At 35.9% G+C, this 18,707-nt stretch overlaps 1 protein-coding gene across 1 annotated transcript; it reads left to right on the top strand.

The window, feature by feature from the left end:
- Positions 1-1,331: 1,331 nt before the first annotated feature.
- LOC141825315 (uncharacterized) lies at positions 1,332-18,199 on the top strand. The gene is made up of 7 exons (XM_074712705.1): positions 1,332-1,652; positions 9,930-10,171; positions 12,163-12,829; positions 12,914-13,274; positions 14,222-14,316; positions 17,019-17,213; positions 17,377-18,199. Exons 1-7 carry the CDS (start codon positions 1,464-1,466, stop codon positions 18,028-18,030), a joined length of 2,403 nt encoding a protein of 800 aa, XP_074568806.1. The 5' UTR covers positions 1,332-1,463; the 3' UTR covers positions 18,031-18,199.
- The last annotated feature ends 508 nt before the right edge of the window (positions 18,200-18,707 follow it).

Below are 18,707 nucleotides of genomic sequence, written 5' to 3'. Positions count from 1 at the left end.
TTAATGAGTATTATTGTCCTACATCTTATAATGAATTTGTAATAAATTTTATAATATCTTTATAAATTTTAAAATATATTATTTTCAATTTATACTATTAAATTCAAATTTGAAAGTATAAATACATTTAAAAATATTTCTAAAAATACATTGATTTTAATTTAAAATAATTTAAAATTTATAGGTCCATCACAATATTATAAATTTAGACTTAGACCTAAACAGAAAAAAAAATAATATTTTAAAAATAGACTATGTGATTTAGATAAAAAAGTTAAATACCTCAAATAAAATGTCTGAAATCTACATACGCATTACGCAGCCGAACTCAAGAGAGGGCATAAATGAGTCCCTTGTCGGCGTTGATCCGATAAGTTGAAGCAATGTGAAAGTGGAGAAGAGTTGGAGACGACCTCAATTAATGCGACGCTTCTTTTGAGTTTCCCTTATTTAATACAGGCAACTCCCGTTTGATCAGGGCACCTACCGATCGACTGACTTGACCACGATTCAAAATTGACATTTCCGTAGTTAAAACTACCTATTCAAAATATCTCAATTTTTAAATTTAACCTTAAAGTACGTTAGTGATTTAAATCAACAGTTATAATTTAAATCACGATTCATCTTTGTTCATAATTAATTAATTATTATAGATATAATTTTTAAAAAATAAAGTTATTTAAATTACGTACGTATCTCTTTAAGTATAGAAAATCAAAGTTTACATCAAAGAAATTAAAATCTTCTTTTTAATGATCATTGAGTCCTTCTTAATTAATACTTGCTTGGAAGTGGTAGATAAAATTTATATTTTAATTAAAATAAAATTATGCACCATGCATAGAAGTTTATGACTTCTATTTTATAACTATGACTTAATAAAAATATTTTAAATGCTCTTAAATATTTTCTTAGCATCATCATCTTATACTAAAAATATTTCTTATCTTTTAAATTTTACGTAATATTACTATACTTCTCTGGCAATATTAATATCATTTAAATATAATTTTTAGCATAAGAATGTTATAGTCGTAAATTTAATTGTTACTACGTTATGGGTTCGAATTCCACTTCATGACTTTTTAGTTAAGTTTTATTAAAATAGTAATTAATATTCTAGGACGAGTCTTTTTGATAAAAGAGAAATGGACGGGACATTTATGGAAAATAGAGATGTTTTAGGGCCGTTTTAAAAATGTGAAAAGTTTGAGTATGCTTTTTGTTTTGGTAAACTGCCGTAACACCCACTCACACTCAAACTCCATGCGGTGATTAGTTTTGTAACATCCGCATGAATAATTAGACGCGCGTTCGAATAAAAAAATTACAGATCAAGAAGCGAGCGAGCGAGAGAGGTGCCGATTCGATTCGCCTAACTTCCCCTCCTCTTCTTCCTTCTCGAATCTGCTTCCGCTTCCGCCAGTCTTCGCCGTTCGCTGGTTTAGGGTTCTCTTGCGATGCTCATAGCCATCCTCTTCGGCTTCTTCGCCGGCGTCGTGGCCCTCGTGGCCGCCGAGGGCGTCGCCTTTCTCTGGCTCCTCCGTCGCCTCAGCCGGAAGCGGCCTGCCGCTGATGTGCCTCGGACGCAAGCGAAAGTGCGCGATCTCGGTGAGGAGCGGCCACTCACTTATCCCGATGAGAAAAAGGTCAGTGCCTTTGATGGATTCGATTGATCTTTCTCTTTTATTCCAAGTGATGTGAAACTGGACTGGTTTTAGCAGTTCACCTAGGGTCGTGTTTCGTTGATGCGTGTTTGAAGAATTTGATGAATAGATTTGCATTTTCCGGAATCATCCATGCTGCCCAGTCCCTTAATTTCCAATATTAGGAAATTGCAAATTTAGAGGTTTTTATAATATGCCGAAGAAGATTGGCTTGGGAATCCCGGCGTTCTATCTGTTTGGGGACATTAGAAATTCACTCGATGACTTTTCCAGAAACAGCTATCAATAAATTGTTATTTATCTTGAAGTTCTTTTCGATTGGAAAGAAACACACTTTTGTAATGGTATTTGATGGTGGAAGTAGCAACTAAAAGTTGAAAGATTACAAAGCATAACTAAACTTTACATGAAAGATATGTGATCAAGGTGGAAACCCTAAACCTTATCATAGTGATATATACATGAAAACCATGAAACAAATAATGGTTTCCAGTTTCCAATAGAATAATTCTATGCAGCTAAACAATCACACCTCTGACTACGATTATCTAAGATCAAGTTGTGAAGACACAAACTAACCTTAGTGCAAGATGTTAGGACCATTGTGCTTTTGGAGGGGAGTGAATAGGTGAAAATTTGAAACTCTTATCTTTTGCTCTTGCAAATGCAAGACTTGATTATCTTGTTAGCAAATATTTATCAGATATATAGCAACGAAAATAATAAAAGACAATATGCACTTCTAACAAAAATATTTAACGTGCTTTGGAACACCAGCTTGCTACTTCACGGCCATAACTCCTTAGATGAATCACTCTATGAAACCACTGAACATAAAAATTTCTCCCCTTTAGAGGTAGAGAATCATTATACAATAGTTCTCTTTTCAAGATGAGAATTAAATATAAAGAGAAACTAAATGTAAAATAGAAAATTGAACCTGATCAAAGTATCCCTTCCTCGAGGTTCTTTACAGCACTTCAAAACAGTAGCTACACAAGAATGTACAATGTGTTAGTACCGTTGGAATCAAAATATCTCCACAATGGTACGATATTGTCCACTTTGGGCCTAAGCCCTCATGGCTTTGTTCTTGAGCTCTCCCCAAAATGCCTCATACCAATGGAGATACTTTCCATCCTTTTAATCCCATGATCTTTTCCATGTACTTTAGATGTGGGACTATGTTTGCACCCTTACAACCCAACAATCCCCCCCTCAAACAAAGGACCACAGGCCCCCTCAACACCGTTTTGATATCTGAATCCTCAACCCATCAGGACTTTTTGTCCCTTGGTCCACCCGACCTACTAGGACTTCCCACCTAGTCGTAGCTAGGATTTTTTGCCCCTCGGTCCACCCGATCTACTAGGACTTCCCACCTAGTCGCAACTAGGACTTTTTGCCCCTCGGTCCACCCGACCTACTAGGACTTCTCACCTAGTGTCTGGTCCTCTTGATTTAGATATGGGATCACCCACTTCCTTTGTTTAAGGTTCAAACCACATAGTTAGATCTGGATCATGGCTCATCCGGCGGTTAGTCCGGTGAAGAGCGGTCTCGCTCTGATACCACTTGTTAGTACCGATGGAATCAAAATATCTCCACAATGGTATGATATTGTTCACTTTGGGCCTAAGCCCTCATGACTTTGTTCTTGGGCTCTCCCCAAAAGGCCTCATACCAATGGAGATACTTTCCATCCTTTTAACCCCATAATCTTTTCATGTACTTTAGATGTGGGACTATGTTTGCACCCTTGCAACCCAACACAATGATGTTGTTCAAAGGGACTTAACTCCCTATATATAGTCAGTATGCAAACAATCAGCGGACTCAAACCTCCTTGGTTAGTTGATTGAACTATCCACAATGATTTTGTTTCATATCTAGTCGACTCAAAGAGCATTTAGTTGATTCGATTGCCATTAGTATATTCCAATGCCTCTAATTGCTACATCTGGATATAACTTCAACCTTGTTGTCTGATGAGTTGTTTCAATTGATTCCTTTGATCATTAGTTGACTCACTTGGATAACTTTGTGACTTGGTCTTCTGACGATTGTGTCTTCAGTGGACTCCTTCGACCACCCATAGAATCACCTGAGTAAACCTTTGACATTTTTGCCATTGACATAGTTTAATCGACTCCAGGTGTCTTTAGTTTACTCATATTCTTAGCTATAAACTTTTTCCTGCACAAATGACCACTCGTGTCAATTCAAATTCAAACCACACAAACAATCAACTAAGGTAGTCAACTCAGATGTTCCTGCTCGAGATCGCTTCCGGATGAGGCACCGGACACCTAGCTTTTATGTTGACGAAGTCGCACGGATCCCATGACCGGCTGGAGAAGACGGTACCCTTGAAGAGCTTCAAAGAGAAGAAGGGATTAGAATGGAGGCTAGGGGTGTCCTGGCATAGTCACTCTGGCGCTCAAGTCAGTCCATCGGCCGGAGATGGAGAAGACGAAGAATAAAGGCAGAGAGTGGAGAAGGTCGATGCGTGTTGCACTCGCAAGGAGTGGAATTATTATATGGAGTCATAAGAGGAGATGTCACATCTACGGAAAGGTGACTATCCCATCATCGCGGTGGTTAAGGGTCCGATCACCCATCACTCATGCTTAGTACCGAACATGGTCATGTTGTATTAATGGGGTAGGTGATCTACCGTTAAGTACTTTACCGTTCCATATGTCATGCAGGTGACAGTCCAACATGATGAGTAATGGAGTGGAGGAGGTAGTAACGATGGAGTGAGGCTACTTGGGCGGGAGTGCGGACTCGGCGACATTGAACTGATCGAGGAGTCGACTTCTGTCTTGGAGATCACGGAGTCAACTAGGAGCAAAGCTAGTCGGGCATGGGTCGGGCATTGAGTCAGTCACGGAGTCTGGCGTTGAGCTGAGTCGGGCATGGAGTCTGGCGTTGAGCCGAGTCGGGCACGGAATCAGGCATTGAATCGAGTTGGGTACGGAGTTGGCCATTGAGTCGAGTTGATCGCCAAGTCAAGCACGAAGTTGGGTGTTGAGCCGAGTTGGGTATGGAGTCGGGCATGGGGTCGGTCGGTCTTCTGACGTGTTATCTCCACTTGGATCAAGTCTTGACTTTCTTGACTAGAGTATATCAGCCCATAATATCATACAACTTCAGTTGGCTTTTTGTCATTCAGTTGACTCAAGTCAGAATACAAATCGTTTGATCATGAGTAACATTTCAACTTGGCTAAGCCGACTCAGAAACAATCTAATTGAGGTACTTTATTGACTTTGACCCAGAACACTTGTTCTCTAGTTAATTATACCTTAAGTAGAAAGCTTTTACCCAAAATGCCCTAAATGGCATTCGCTCATATCTCTCTTCTCATGTGTCTTTATGTTGACGATGGTCCATCCCTTGAGTCCTTCTCGACAGGCCTCCAACTCTTAGAGTTTTGCCTTCAAGTTTGCTTGATTTAGGTCACTCGAGCCATCCATTCAACACCTCTTTAGACATGTAAATCACCTTTGACATTTGTCAAATCTGCTATGAGTACCCCTCGAAGACTTTTCATCTTCCAAGTTCCAGCTGCACTTTTAGCACTCTTTTAGGACTCCATCTACTAAGATCTAATTGAACTTTTGCCTACTAGGAATTCACTCCTTTGGGACTTCTCTTTCTTCCAGAACCACTTGGACTACTGCCTGCCAGGAGTTCACTCAGATCTGTGGGACTTACATCTGCTAAGAACCACTTGAACTAATACCAATTTGGGATTTTCCTTGTCTGCTTGGATTCCACTTCTCTGAGACTTCTTCCACCAATGCTTTTCGAATTTTTCTTTGCTAAGCCTCAACTTACTTTGACTTTTCCTCAACTACAATTATCAGGATATATATTAAGCCTAACTTAAACCTTTTGCCAATCATTTTTCCAAACTATTCATGATTTAAATATGACTACACAATACTCTCCCCCTTAAACCAGACCAAGTCTTTTAGGGACCGATTGCATCGACACAAGAGTCTTTTAGTATATGCCTAATGGAACATCCTGTGATAATTGATGGAGAGTCATGGTGTTTATATGGACTATAGACTCAACTAGGGACCTATCTCATGGATCAAGAAAGAAACTTTTATTTTTTTCTACCATAAAGAAGGCTATCTTGGAAATTGTAGAAGCTTCCGTAGACTTGCTAAAAGACATTTAGAAAATCTAAAATTTAGTCATTTTCAAGACCTAGACTATTCACGACTAATCTTATATCATACTAATGTCGTATCATACTTAATATCATTTTCTTGGATTCAATGTTTCAATGATTGTTGTGTGGACTTCTTATGAATAGTAATGATTATTATTTTAACATTCTTCCACTTGGTACATTTGACACTAGCATTCACCTAAAGATAACTTGAAAACACAATTTATGGAAGCTATACCTTCTCAACAGAATACTCCCTTCCATGTAGCACTTTGCATTACAGAGTTAATTTATGAACTCTTAATCATTCAAGGGCCAACTTAAATAATCAGTATTGAGATAAGTCCAAAGATTTTATTCATTTGTGCTGCACATGCACTAGATTTTTATATACTTTATTTCTAATAATGCCTTGCATGATTACAAAAGAAGATACATGTCAAATGAACTAATAATTTCCATATGCTCCACATGACCCTTATAGCTAATAGCCAACAAGATTTTGGTCATGGGATTTACTATCATTAGTTCGGCATTAACATAATGGGTTTCCACTTCATGTTTCTTAATGTCATACCTGACAATGCGATACTTTATATGAATATGCTTGCTATAACTTCCACTCCTGTTATTCTTAGGGAAAGAAACTATGGCTTCATTGTTGTATTATTACTTTATAGGTCCTACAATAGAATCAATAACTCTTAATTTAAAAATAAAGTTTCTCAACTATAGTACTTATGCAACAAGCCTCAAAGCGACCAATAAACTTGGTCTCCATGGTGGATATACCAATCAAATTTTGAATTGGGATTTGGTCGTTGGTTGAAATGATAGGATGCTAGTGCCATGCTAGGTGTGCTGACATGCAGTATCAAAACCGCCAAGTAGGAAGAGAAAGGAGTTGCAGTACAATATTGAGATTTACTATCATTAATTTGGCGTTAAGATAATGGGATTCCACTTCATGTTTCTTAATGTGCTACCTTACACCACTATATATTAATATGCTTGCTACAACTTCCACTCTTGTTATTCTTAGGGAAAGAAACTAGGGCTTCATTGTTGTATTATTACTTTATAAGTCCTACATTAGAATCGACAACTCTTAATTTAAAAATAAAGTTTGTCAACTATAGTGCTTATGCAATAAGCCTTAAGCAACTTATAAACTCAATCTCCATAGTGAACATAACAATCAAATTCTGAATTGGGATTTTGGTCATTGTTGAAATGATACAATGCTACTGCAATACTAGGCGTTCTGACATGCAGTGTCAAAACCACCAAGCAGGAAGAGGAGTCGCAATACAATATTGAGATTTGATACATGTTAAGCCTTACAAGATGGAGGCAAAGAAGGGTTGGTTGTTGAGCCTAAACAAGACAAAGAAGAATAGGAGGAGGTTGTGGCTTACTTGGAGGACTCACCTTGCATTGCTAGTGGCTGTTGTGGAAGCTTCATGTGCACCTCGCATTGCTACGACTAGAGGTAGTCATGGAAGCTTTGCATGTTGCCTAATTTGAAGGCTCACATTGCTGGAGTAGAAGATCATCATAGAAGCTTCCTTCTTATCTCTCTTGTGAGGGATCGTGTTGCTAGAGTTGGAGATGTCTCAGCCATGTAGAGATTTTCACCTTGCCACCATGTCTCAATTTGTGCTGCATTGACTGACACAGTGACTTTTGAAACCATGATCTATGTATTATAAGTAAGCACATAACCTTTGGTTCCTTGTAAATACTATAGATCTTTTGAGCAGCTTGTTAATGATCCATTATAGGATTTTTTTTTTTTACATCTACCTAGCATCCCTACCGCACAAGCTATGCCATGTTTTATATATATCTATGCATATATAAGATTTCAAGTGTGGGTGCATATGACACATTTGTCATTTGCTCCATTTTTAAGTGGATATTGACTGAACATATCCTCTTTGACAATCAATAATACAAAGGCTACAATTTTTTTTCATTTTGAACCTTTTCAAAATCTTTTTAATGAAAACCTTCTTTGATAATCCTAATAATAATAGTTTAAGATTAATCTCTATGAATCTCTATGCCAAGGATATAAGAAGATTCACTTCAGTCTTTTGTTTCAGAAATTTGAGAAAGATAATACTTCCTTTCATGTGGCATACTGAAGTAATTCAAAGTAGACTATGATCCATATATTGGACTAAAATATTACTTTATGCCCACTAACTTTTAGGTCCACACATTGATCCTTTTTTTTTTTTTTTTTTTTGAAACCAAATGAGGCAATAATATTATGAAATTTTGTATTTCATTGGCATGATGCGTGCTTTAGTTTACACATTTTTTTTATTTACAAACCAAATGTTCTTTGTCATTAAAGGCTCCAAGTTGATCCATACTACTTCCTCCAGATTCCCATTCAAAAATGTTATGTTCACCTCCATTTCATGTAACTTAAAATAAAAATGTGTCATGGCCATGAGGCCATGACCATCCTCTTTGGGAGAATCAGTTGCTAGGTATTTGTTGTGTTTAAGATGTTATAGGACTAGGCTTTCCGATATGTTTCATTTTCGTAGTTGTATATGTATCTTCTTCTTGGAAACTGGTAAAAATGAAGGGTAAAAACAGAGTATTTTTTAGTTTAAGAGTCATCTGTGAACTAATTAATTTTCCAACATAAATTTCATGTACAAACCACTTCTAATCAAAGCACTTTGCTAAATAACATCGCTCTGGCAACACAATGAAAAGTGGAATCTTTGAATCGAAAGCACAATATAGATGGCTCTAGGTGTTTGAATCTTTTTGGAAGGAATAGCTTGAGTTTGATTTATGCCTTACTTTATTGTCGGTTTTATCTTCCACTGCTAATTATTCCTCTTGTAAAACCTCTATCACCATTGGTGTCATTTCTCGATGTTGATTTCTCCTTTAGCAAAGTCTCCAACATCCACTACCTTTACTCGGTGCTACCATCTCAGTGTTGGTTGGCTAGTGCAATGGCATTTTTAGCTGCAAATAATGAGATTTTGATCACGATGGAAGGTCATGAGGGATAATTCAATGGAGTATATGGCAAGTCATATATCCTTGCATCGGAAGTGTAATTAAGTGATAAGATTCATATAGTTAACTTATTTGAGACTAGTGACAATATTATTGTTATTATTTTTGTTGTTGCGCACTATCAATTTAAATCTACTTTTCCTTGTTAGTGTTCTTAATAAATATCATTGTTGGAAATGGTAATAGATTGATTAGCCATTAGTGTTTACTACTTAAAACAATCCATCCAATTTTTGTTATTGCTTCTTTCTTAGTTATTTTAGATATTTAATTGTTGCTTGGTTTGATTAAACACTTTTTTGTTGTAATTATGTCTGTGAATTAGATCTTTTTGAGGATATATGTAATTATCTTGCCATTGGCAACAAAAAATTTGGCCTTATTTGTAGTTTGAAACCAAATAGACATGTGAAGTTGTTGGTCATGCTAACATGATTTTATGTGTCAATAACAATCAATCAACCGTTATATTTTTCATCTGTCTGTCAGAATTAGCTCCATGATTTCATTTTGCTTTTGGATTCTAAAAGGTTATATCACTATTAATTTTCCAATCTCTAAATCATTCTTAATTATGCTATCTAGAATTTTCTTTGGGTTGGTGCCCTTTTGCCTCACATTCGACTCTAATTAACTTAATTTGACTAACTGAGAAATCTGCTGGTGCTCGTTTGAACACATGTGACTCTGATTGACTTAATTTGACTAACTGAGAAATCTGCTTGTCAACTTTACACGTCCATCTCATTTTAGCATATTACTTTTGTATTTATTATCAATTAGAGTTACACCTAACTGTTTTAGGATACCAATATTTTTTTATTTATTTTAATAATTCCTCACATGCATTTGAATTTACATATCTCAACTATGCTAATTTTTAGCTGATTCCTACTTACTCAACAATGGCACTCTTAAACTTTTGTTTGTTTTTTAAATACATTTATGTACATGACAATTTGTATTATAATTATTTGTTTTCTATCTTCACTCTTTTGACTTTTGAAACACAGGGTTCAGTTTGGTTACTAGATCCAGATAAAGTTCCAAAAATCAACATTGATGAATCATCAACAAAAGTGCCGAAAGAGAAAAAGAATAAAAGCACTCTGGAGGTTATTCCTGTCAGAAAATATGCTAAAATTAAAGATCACTTATTGATCTTGTCTGATTCTGATGGTTCTCAAGCAATTATTAAACTCTTGGGCTGTACGGTGGTTGCTGTTTCTGCCTCAAATTTGTCTTCACGGAAGTGGTGAGTTGGATAAAATCCTCTGCTATAAATAAGTTTTGATGATGACACAACTCTTTGGTTGGAGGATTTTCAATAAGTGATTTATTCTTTTATTGAAAACAAGATTAGTAGATCAGTCCAGTGTTTTATTCAGTAATGAATCATTTTAAATGATATATATGTTCTTACCACAATTCAACCATAAGTTCTTTTGTTTAAGCTTAGTTCACGTTGACTTGAAGAACTAATTATGTTCATCTATGAATTTTTGTCATTGAAGCATGTGATACTGATGAAGTAAGGACTAGGTCAAGGAAGTGGGCCAATTCATTGCAAATGCTGATTGCAAAATGTCATAGTTGTTTTCAATGGTGGATTACACAAGTCTGTTTTTCCTTTTTGACTGTTTGGAAGTATGAAACTGATTCAGGTTGTTAATGTTGGTTTCATGGTGATCGTTTTTAATGAAAAAAGAAATTAAGGTAGAAGAGCAGTGCATACAGACGTTTATGCATTTTACAATATTTATGTTTGTAAAAAAAGTTGATATGAGTAAAATAAACAGATTGCTTGTATCTATTGGCTGTAAGCCTATAACAGAAGTTCTTACACAGTTTGGCAATCTGTGTGTCAACTAATCATGGTGCTACAATCATCAATATTGTGGTGAACATGCCATCCGCAAATTTTATTTATCTTCAACTAAGATAGAAAGCCATTAAACTGGCTATGAAATTATCCTCAACGAGGTTGACTTTGATCAGCTTCTTCTGATGTTTTAATGTGATTGAAAGTGCTTAAATTAGGTTCATTTTGTATTTCCGATATGTGTTGAGTTTGTAGGATGCACAAGTTGATTGAAAGTCCAAGAGGAGAGTTTTAGAGCTTGACAAGATGATTGAAAGTCCAAAAGATTAAACTTGATCTGGAAGGATGATTGAAAGTCTAATAGGCCACTAGGAGTTTGGTAGGTTTCTTGTGCAATAAGATTCACATGATCAAGTGGGGATGACTTAGAAGCGCAAAACGAGATGGGCTTAAGGGCGTAAAGCATTGACGACATTAAAAACTTAAAGACATGTGAGTTGTGAGAGATTATGAGGGATTGTAATTTTAGGTAGACTCTACCTATTGGTTTGCTCGATCGAGGAACATGTGTTTTGTACTTTTGTTCATAGTTGATGTTTCAGCTTGATGTTGAGCTATTTGCAATCTTCGCGAATAGAAAAGTTCTATTTCTATTTGTGAATGTATGAACAAAGAGTTTAAGTTAAGTTTGCTTGTGGTTTTGATGTGTATTTGAGTCTTGCAAGACTTGGTAAAATATACATGGAGATGACTTGACGTGACCATGGTAGTTGGACATCCGGTGACTCGAGGTTCATGGAGATCGGTGAAGGATAACATGGAGCGTCTGAGGGATTGTAGGACAAGGATCATCGGAGTGGAGCAGAGGGAAATGGATGTCGAAGGCAAAAGCATGAAGGATGACATGGAGAGTAGTCGTGGGCTAGGATGCATCCAAAAGACGTGGGGCCCAAAGGAAGATGACTTTGAGGCTAAGATAAACTCCGAGGGAGTTGAGTGTTTAGAGAATGTATCTCGGGGCAAGGGTAGATCTCAATATAGGTAGACATGACCTTAGAAATGGTTAAGCCAGTTTACCGGTCAACTAACATACTAATCGACTGATTTTTTTTGACTTGTAGATTGCATTCTTTTACCCTGAATTATAAAGGTAAAATTCAGAATATATTGGTTCAAAAACAGTTTGTTGTCATCCTCAAATTACCAGCTGTAGTCGATATGTAGGTTTTCTTCTAGTATGACTTCTGAAAACTGCACATTGATTAGAAATGCAAGATGGTTTTATGACTTTTTCTATAGGTTTGATGCATAATTTATTGGAATGCCAAATAATGCACAATCATTATTCTAGAGATAAAATAGTCATCTTTAAACATTTTTGTTATATATAGATCTATTATCTTTTCCTGATGTGGCTTCTATAGGGCTAAGAGGTATCCCATAAAAGTGGAGAGCAAAGACTCAGTAGTTTACAAGGGCAGTAAGACATGTTACTTATATTTTGACACTTCTTGGGAGAAAGAATCCTGGTGCAGAGCTCTCCGTCTTGCTTCTTCTCCTGATGAGGGAAAAAGGAACTGGTACACAAAGATTAGTGAAGATTTCCAAGATTATCTCTCATCCTTGAATAATGAATATCCTTCTTTTCTAAAACCATCAGTGGTTTTTTCTGAGACTACAGACAGATCAAATAAGATCGATGGATCTTCAAGAGTTCGTCTATTTTGGAAAAAACTGGCGAAAAAGACTTCAAAGAATGGTATAGAGGGTAGAATGAGCTCAGTTTCATCATCAAACTATGGTGAAAAGAAGATTTTTGAGAAGTCACATTCGTCAGCTGATATATCAATAAGTTCATCTGCAGACAGAAGTTTAGGCAGTTCCTCGTCAAATAATATAGGACAGCATATACCACCAACTTCTACTTATTTGGGCAGCAAAAGTTTACGGCCTAGCAATTTAGATACAACTGTTGATGAAAGGATTGTTAACGATGAGGGTACACTTTGTTGTAATCTGTTGTTCTCACGGCTATTTTTTGATGCTAAAAGAAGTATCAACATCAATAGTATCGTAAAATCACGTATCCAGGTTTTTTTTTTCTTTTTCCCTTTTATATTCTAGTTGTTTATATTTTGGTTTATATGGCCTCTGATCTTCTTATTATTTGAGCAGAAGAGTTTGTCAAATATGAGAAGACCAAGTTATATTGGTGAAATAATTTGTACTGGCTTAGATATTGGAAATCTTCCACCTTACATTCACAGAATGAGAGTTCTCCCAATGGACTTGAATGAGGTGTGGTCTATGGAAGTGGATATTGAATATTCAGGTGGTATATTGTTGGATATAGAGACAAGACTTGAAGTTTGTGAACCAGAGTTGCAAAAGAACATAATAGAACCAAGTTTAGAACCAAATTCCGCTGGCGAGGTAAACTCAGACTTACTTGATGGTATCGAGCATTATGGAAACCAGTTGAAATATTCAAACTTAGCCAATGTAATGGATAACAGAAATGAAGCGGAGAAAGCAGGTGAGTATAGGATGCTGGATATTGATGTGTTTGGGCAGTACTGTTTATATATTGAAGTTTTTATATATGCTATTTTCTTGTAGGAAACCAAAAAATAAGTTGACTATAACTCACTATTGTGAATATATACAATTACCCTTCATTTCCTGATTTCCCAGATGAAGATTTGAGTCATATCCATATCATCTTTCTTAATCAAGATTCATGGTTTTTTTTGTCCATTTTAAGTGGATATTCGTTGCTTGCCCTATTATGCTTGAGATCAATTATCAAACAGAATTTTTTAACTTCTTTAATATAATCACTTATCAGATTCATTTGAATTGTTGACTAGAAATCTAAGCATAGAATTGCTTCAATTAGTCGACGACAACTATCAAGCTATTTCCAAAAACATTGTTCTCTTTAAGATCACTAATTGCTGTAGCTGATACTTTATGTGAGTGTTTGCAAGATTTAGTTAATTATGTAATAAGCAGTGTGTCTATTCAAAATGAATGAAATGAGGCTTTGTAATCTTTTTAAGACATTATTTTAGTTCTCATGTATGTTCCATGAACTTTTGCTTTCTTTAATCAAATAGTGAGTTTGTACTTTACCCAGAAGTTGATGTCAACTGTCACTTTTTTTCATTGCCTTTGGATTTTTGTAATTTTGTCTTTTCCATAGATTGTCTTTTGGTTGATATTTTTTTTTAATAATAACTGACCACGCCCCACCAACCCTGCCCCCGCCTCTATGTGTATTAGTTGTAATTTACATGTAATCTGTTATTATTAACATCCTTAAATTTGTTTCTCTTAATTGTATGTTCTTTTTTTTTGTTGGCTGGTATACCTTTTTTAGCTTAACCATTCCCAAGCAAAATTACTCTTATAGAGATGCAGATGGTTGGAATACTCGTTCAGGTTGTCCCATCACTAAGTTTACCAAGTATTGTTGTTTAGATAGCCTGAGAAACACAAAGAGTGCTGGTTGGACTGCAAGCTATGTATCTAGATGGAAGACCATCCTCCACTCTGTTGCTGGTCAAGTTTCACAGGTTAGTTTATATTCAAAGAACTTTAACAATATAATTAACTTGAAGCACAGATGGCATGAGTGAATATATAATCCCTGGGTATGAATATGGTGTGTTTTTGAAAAATCATTATGTACTTCTTTGTTTTCCACAAACACACGTGTATCTGCACAATGGTTTTTTTCCTAGCTGAAGAAAAGCAGAAAACCGCTGTTTAGTGCCATCTAAAATCAAGTATTGATTTTGTTCACATGTATCTGTAAATAAAGTCATTGTTCCTTGATTTTTATACTTCTATGTTTTGGATAATAATAATTATTATTATTTGAAGTGAATGTCTATACCAATCTGTTTACTAGGGTTGTCAAATGGACATCAAAGATGTGATATTTGGCCATTAAAAAAATGTCAATTGTCTACCCTGGTGCAATTTATATTGGCAAAAATTTAGAAATCTAGTGAATATCAGCCTATGGGGTTCTTATTACCATAGCTGTGATGCAAAGTATCAAAAGTTTTTTTTCCACATATGATAATGAGGTTAACAGTCCATGTTTATATACCCTCCCAACCTAATATCACGATGACCAAGCTGTGGTAGCCCTACTTTTTTGGATTGGTTATATGGATCTATCTTCTATTGAATTTGACGCGAAGTATAATACTGATAATGTTAGATGGGTTGTATCACTTTTTGTTACTTTGGCTAGAGTATTCTTCTGCAAAAAGTGGAATCCGCCACCCTAGCAGCCCCACACGGTCAGCCCTACGGCCATTTGTGAGGAGGTAAATCGAGAAGCTGCAGTTGGTCACGACGGAGGAGGGTATTGCTCGGCTTCGCCGAGATTCGAACTCTTGCCCTCTTCTGCATGTTTGCTCTGTCATAACCAACTCAGCTATGCCCCGGGGGCTGGCTAGAGTATTCTTGATCTCCATCTATGTTATTTCACCTTTAACTCTAATTCATTCAATTTGTCAATCATTTAATCATCTTTGGACGCGCGTGATCATACCATTGCAACCTATTTTCTATTATTTTGTTATTTGTCACCTATAAGGCTACTCAAATATTTATCTAAATTGATTCCATCCTAATAATTTATTAGAAAATAGTAATGTGGGACTAAATTTATTATTTTTAACACTCTTTGACCTCAAACATGGATACCTGTCATACCCAACTTGTCAGAAAAAACATTACTGAGCTCTACTAGGTGGCTTGGAAAAAACATCAGCAATCTATTCTTCTTAAAAAATATAGAACATGTTCATGGAATACTGAATTTTGCTTGTAGAATAGATGGTTACTTGATTGTCACAATGTACTTTTATTGTCTATATATTCTACTTCAGCAGTAGAGTGAGCTACAATAGCTTGTTTTTTTATCCTTCACATTTCTACTTGCCATTGCCGCCAACGAAAGTGCAAAATTTCAAAGTGGACCTCCTATCATTGGCAACTACTGTAGCATAATGCCTTCGCTAGGTCTAGGTCTTTCCATGGAAATCCTTTATTATATTGCAATGGCATTTCTACTTGCCATTGACGCAACACCAAAATCAAATCATCGAACCACCCAAGAACTAGGAACGAAGTGGATGAAGTGAAGAAGGCGATAACTCACACAGAGGAAAAACTCTCACTAAGAGAAGTAAAATTGAAAATTGTATTAATTCAAAGATGATTAAAATACAAAACTTTGGAGTTTTTTTATAGACTTGACTCAACAGTAAATATGGAAATAAATATTCTAATAAAGAAAATAGGCTAATCTGACAGGATTATAATTATTTTCTATTTATTATCAAAATAGAAAATATTAATTATCAAATAACAAAAATTAAATCTGATTTATTGTAAATGCGTCTATCTTGAATATTTTCCAATTTAATTCCATTTATTGCAGATGCGCCAATCTTGAATATTATCTATTCTTGAAGTTTTTTGAACCCTAAACCCTTAATCTGGAAGTTATCTTCAACTTGTTTTCTTTAAAATTATTTTTTTCTGCATGTTTGTTTCCTTCTTTGCATTATTCTTATCCTTATTTGCATTATATACTTAAAAATCTTCAATAACAAGGATAAAGTTCAAATCCATCATGATTTCCTAACTATGGATTACCATTTTGGATAATCAGAGTATCTACCAGTCTGCATCCAAGTACATTGATTTCTGGTAAACCAACAACACTGCATGCCAGAAATCTTCTACTAAATGAAAATAACACGAAATTCTTAAATTTCATATTAAATTTAAACATAAAGTAACAAAACTATTGGTGGACAAGTAGCGAATGTTTTGTTTTGTTGCACTCTGGTGACCAAACTTTTTAAACTACATCACAGACAATTGGGAAAATTGACTAAGACATATCTTAAACTTAAACTGATCTAGGGAATAAGTTTGAGTTTACATGCATCCTCCTTTAGCAATCAATCAGTTTCGCTATTCAAGGGTGACATAAAGTTCTGGAAATAACAGCAAAGATCAATTCTGGACTTTCTAAATCTGGAAATACTAATACACGCCAATTCCATATAAATTTCACATTACTCTGATTTCCCACATGATACAAGCTTCACCTCTTGCATCACTTTGTCCACTACACTTTTGTTGAGGACTGCATCATTGAACCTGTTACTGGTCTGGATAGTTAAATTGTTTTCTTCATGCTTGTTTTTTGAGTAATCCTGAATGACTTTATTTTTGGTTTTTTAAGGTGCCACTTTCATTGGCAATAAGAATTGTTTCTCTCCGTGGGACATTGCGGTTGCATATAAAGCCACCACCATCTGATCAGTTATGGTTTGGCTTCACCAATATGCCAGAATTAGATTGGAATTTGGACTCTTCAATTGGGGATCGAAAATTATCCCATAGTCACATTGGTTTGCTCATTGGCAATCGGATTAAGGTGATAGTTTCATTCAACTATCATTTTTTTTTTCTTTCACTACACTACAGTTGGTATTATCAACTCCAAAAGTTGGTTTTCCTAGTTGAGAAATTCTGACCTGCATTTTGAAATGCAAATGTCACCCTTTAAAATTGTAACTCCGAAACATGTTACTATGCAGGCATCAATTAAGGACAGTTTGGTTCTCCCTAATTGTGAAAGCATATGTATCCCATGGATGATAGCAGAAAAAGATGATTGGGTCCCAAGTAAAGCTGCACCATTCCTATGGACCAATAATGAGAATGCAGACATCACAGAACCCGAGTCATCAGTGCCTCGAGCTACCGAAGAAAAATTGAAGGTTGATAGTGGTATCAAAATTAAAGACAGTTCGGATGACAGAATTGAAAAAGTAAAGGATGTGATGCATGATGGGCAAACTTCCCAGGCAACTACTCCAGCATCATCTTCGACTGCCATTGGTGATCAAACTGGCTCTGCTACTTCTTCTATTCAGTCTTCTTATGATGCCATGAATGCTGATCTGAAGGCTCCACTATTGACCGGTGAACCTGACAAGAATTCTATCCAAAGAAACACAGATAGCCCAACGGTTTCCATGTCCAGGTCATTAGTGTTGCCGAATGATCATTTAAGTGCTGAAGACGACGATAAGCCAAAGAAAACCAGCAGACGTGCTAGAATGATGGATTTTGGGAAGAGGGTTGGGGATAAGCTGGAAGAGAAGAGACGGCACATTGAAGAAAAAGGCAGGCATATTGTGGAAAAGATGCGTGAGAATGCGAAAACAGCAAGCTATGATTCAAGCTAACATGAGAAACACAATGGCAGGTAAAGCAGATTTAATGGTGAGAGATTCTCTATTCAAATTGAAACTGCCAAAATATGTCTGTTTAGTGATGTTTGTACAACGATCGTCGACAATGTGTACAGATGTAATGTTCCTCTTTTTTTCAGTTTTTTTCTGCTATTATTTTCAAGTCCTTTATTTTGATGCATTCCGTACAGGCACGTCCAGCGTAGACCCATTGTTGGCATCAGCATTTGATGAATCGCATCCCAAAGTATATAAAGGTCCACGTGACACTATGAAATAGAATAGATTTTGTTTAATCATATTATGTTTAATTACGAATAATGATTCATTTCCTTTAATTTTAGGAATAAGGATTCATTTCTTAGGGTTAAATATTACACTTGTAAGTCTCATCAAAGGTGTCTCGGTCTATGCTAATAAGTTTATTCCCACAGTAGCCACGTGCAGTTGAATTTAAATCAAGGCAGCTCTAAAACTCTGTCAGAACCAAGCCAGGTTGCATTAATTGGATCGAGCCCAAATTAACATGCTTTGAACTGTGCTCACTGCTCAGCCTGACTGGAACACAGGTAGGTCAGTACATACTGGGGCTGACCCTAGTGGAAGCTTCATGTTGAACAAGGGGCCATGGTCCTAAACTAGGTTGTTCTAGACTTGCCATGCGTCGTAGT

The sequence above is a fragment of the Curcuma longa genome, chromosome 3 (genome assembly GCF_044706935.1).
Source record: "Curcuma longa cultivar G26 ecotype Majalengka, Jawa Barat chromosome 3, ITB_CL_G26_1.1, whole genome shotgun sequence".
Taxonomy (NCBI): domain Eukaryota; kingdom Viridiplantae; phylum Streptophyta; class Magnoliopsida; order Zingiberales; family Zingiberaceae; genus Curcuma; species Curcuma longa.
This window is presented reverse-complemented; position numbering and strand designations above follow the sequence as displayed.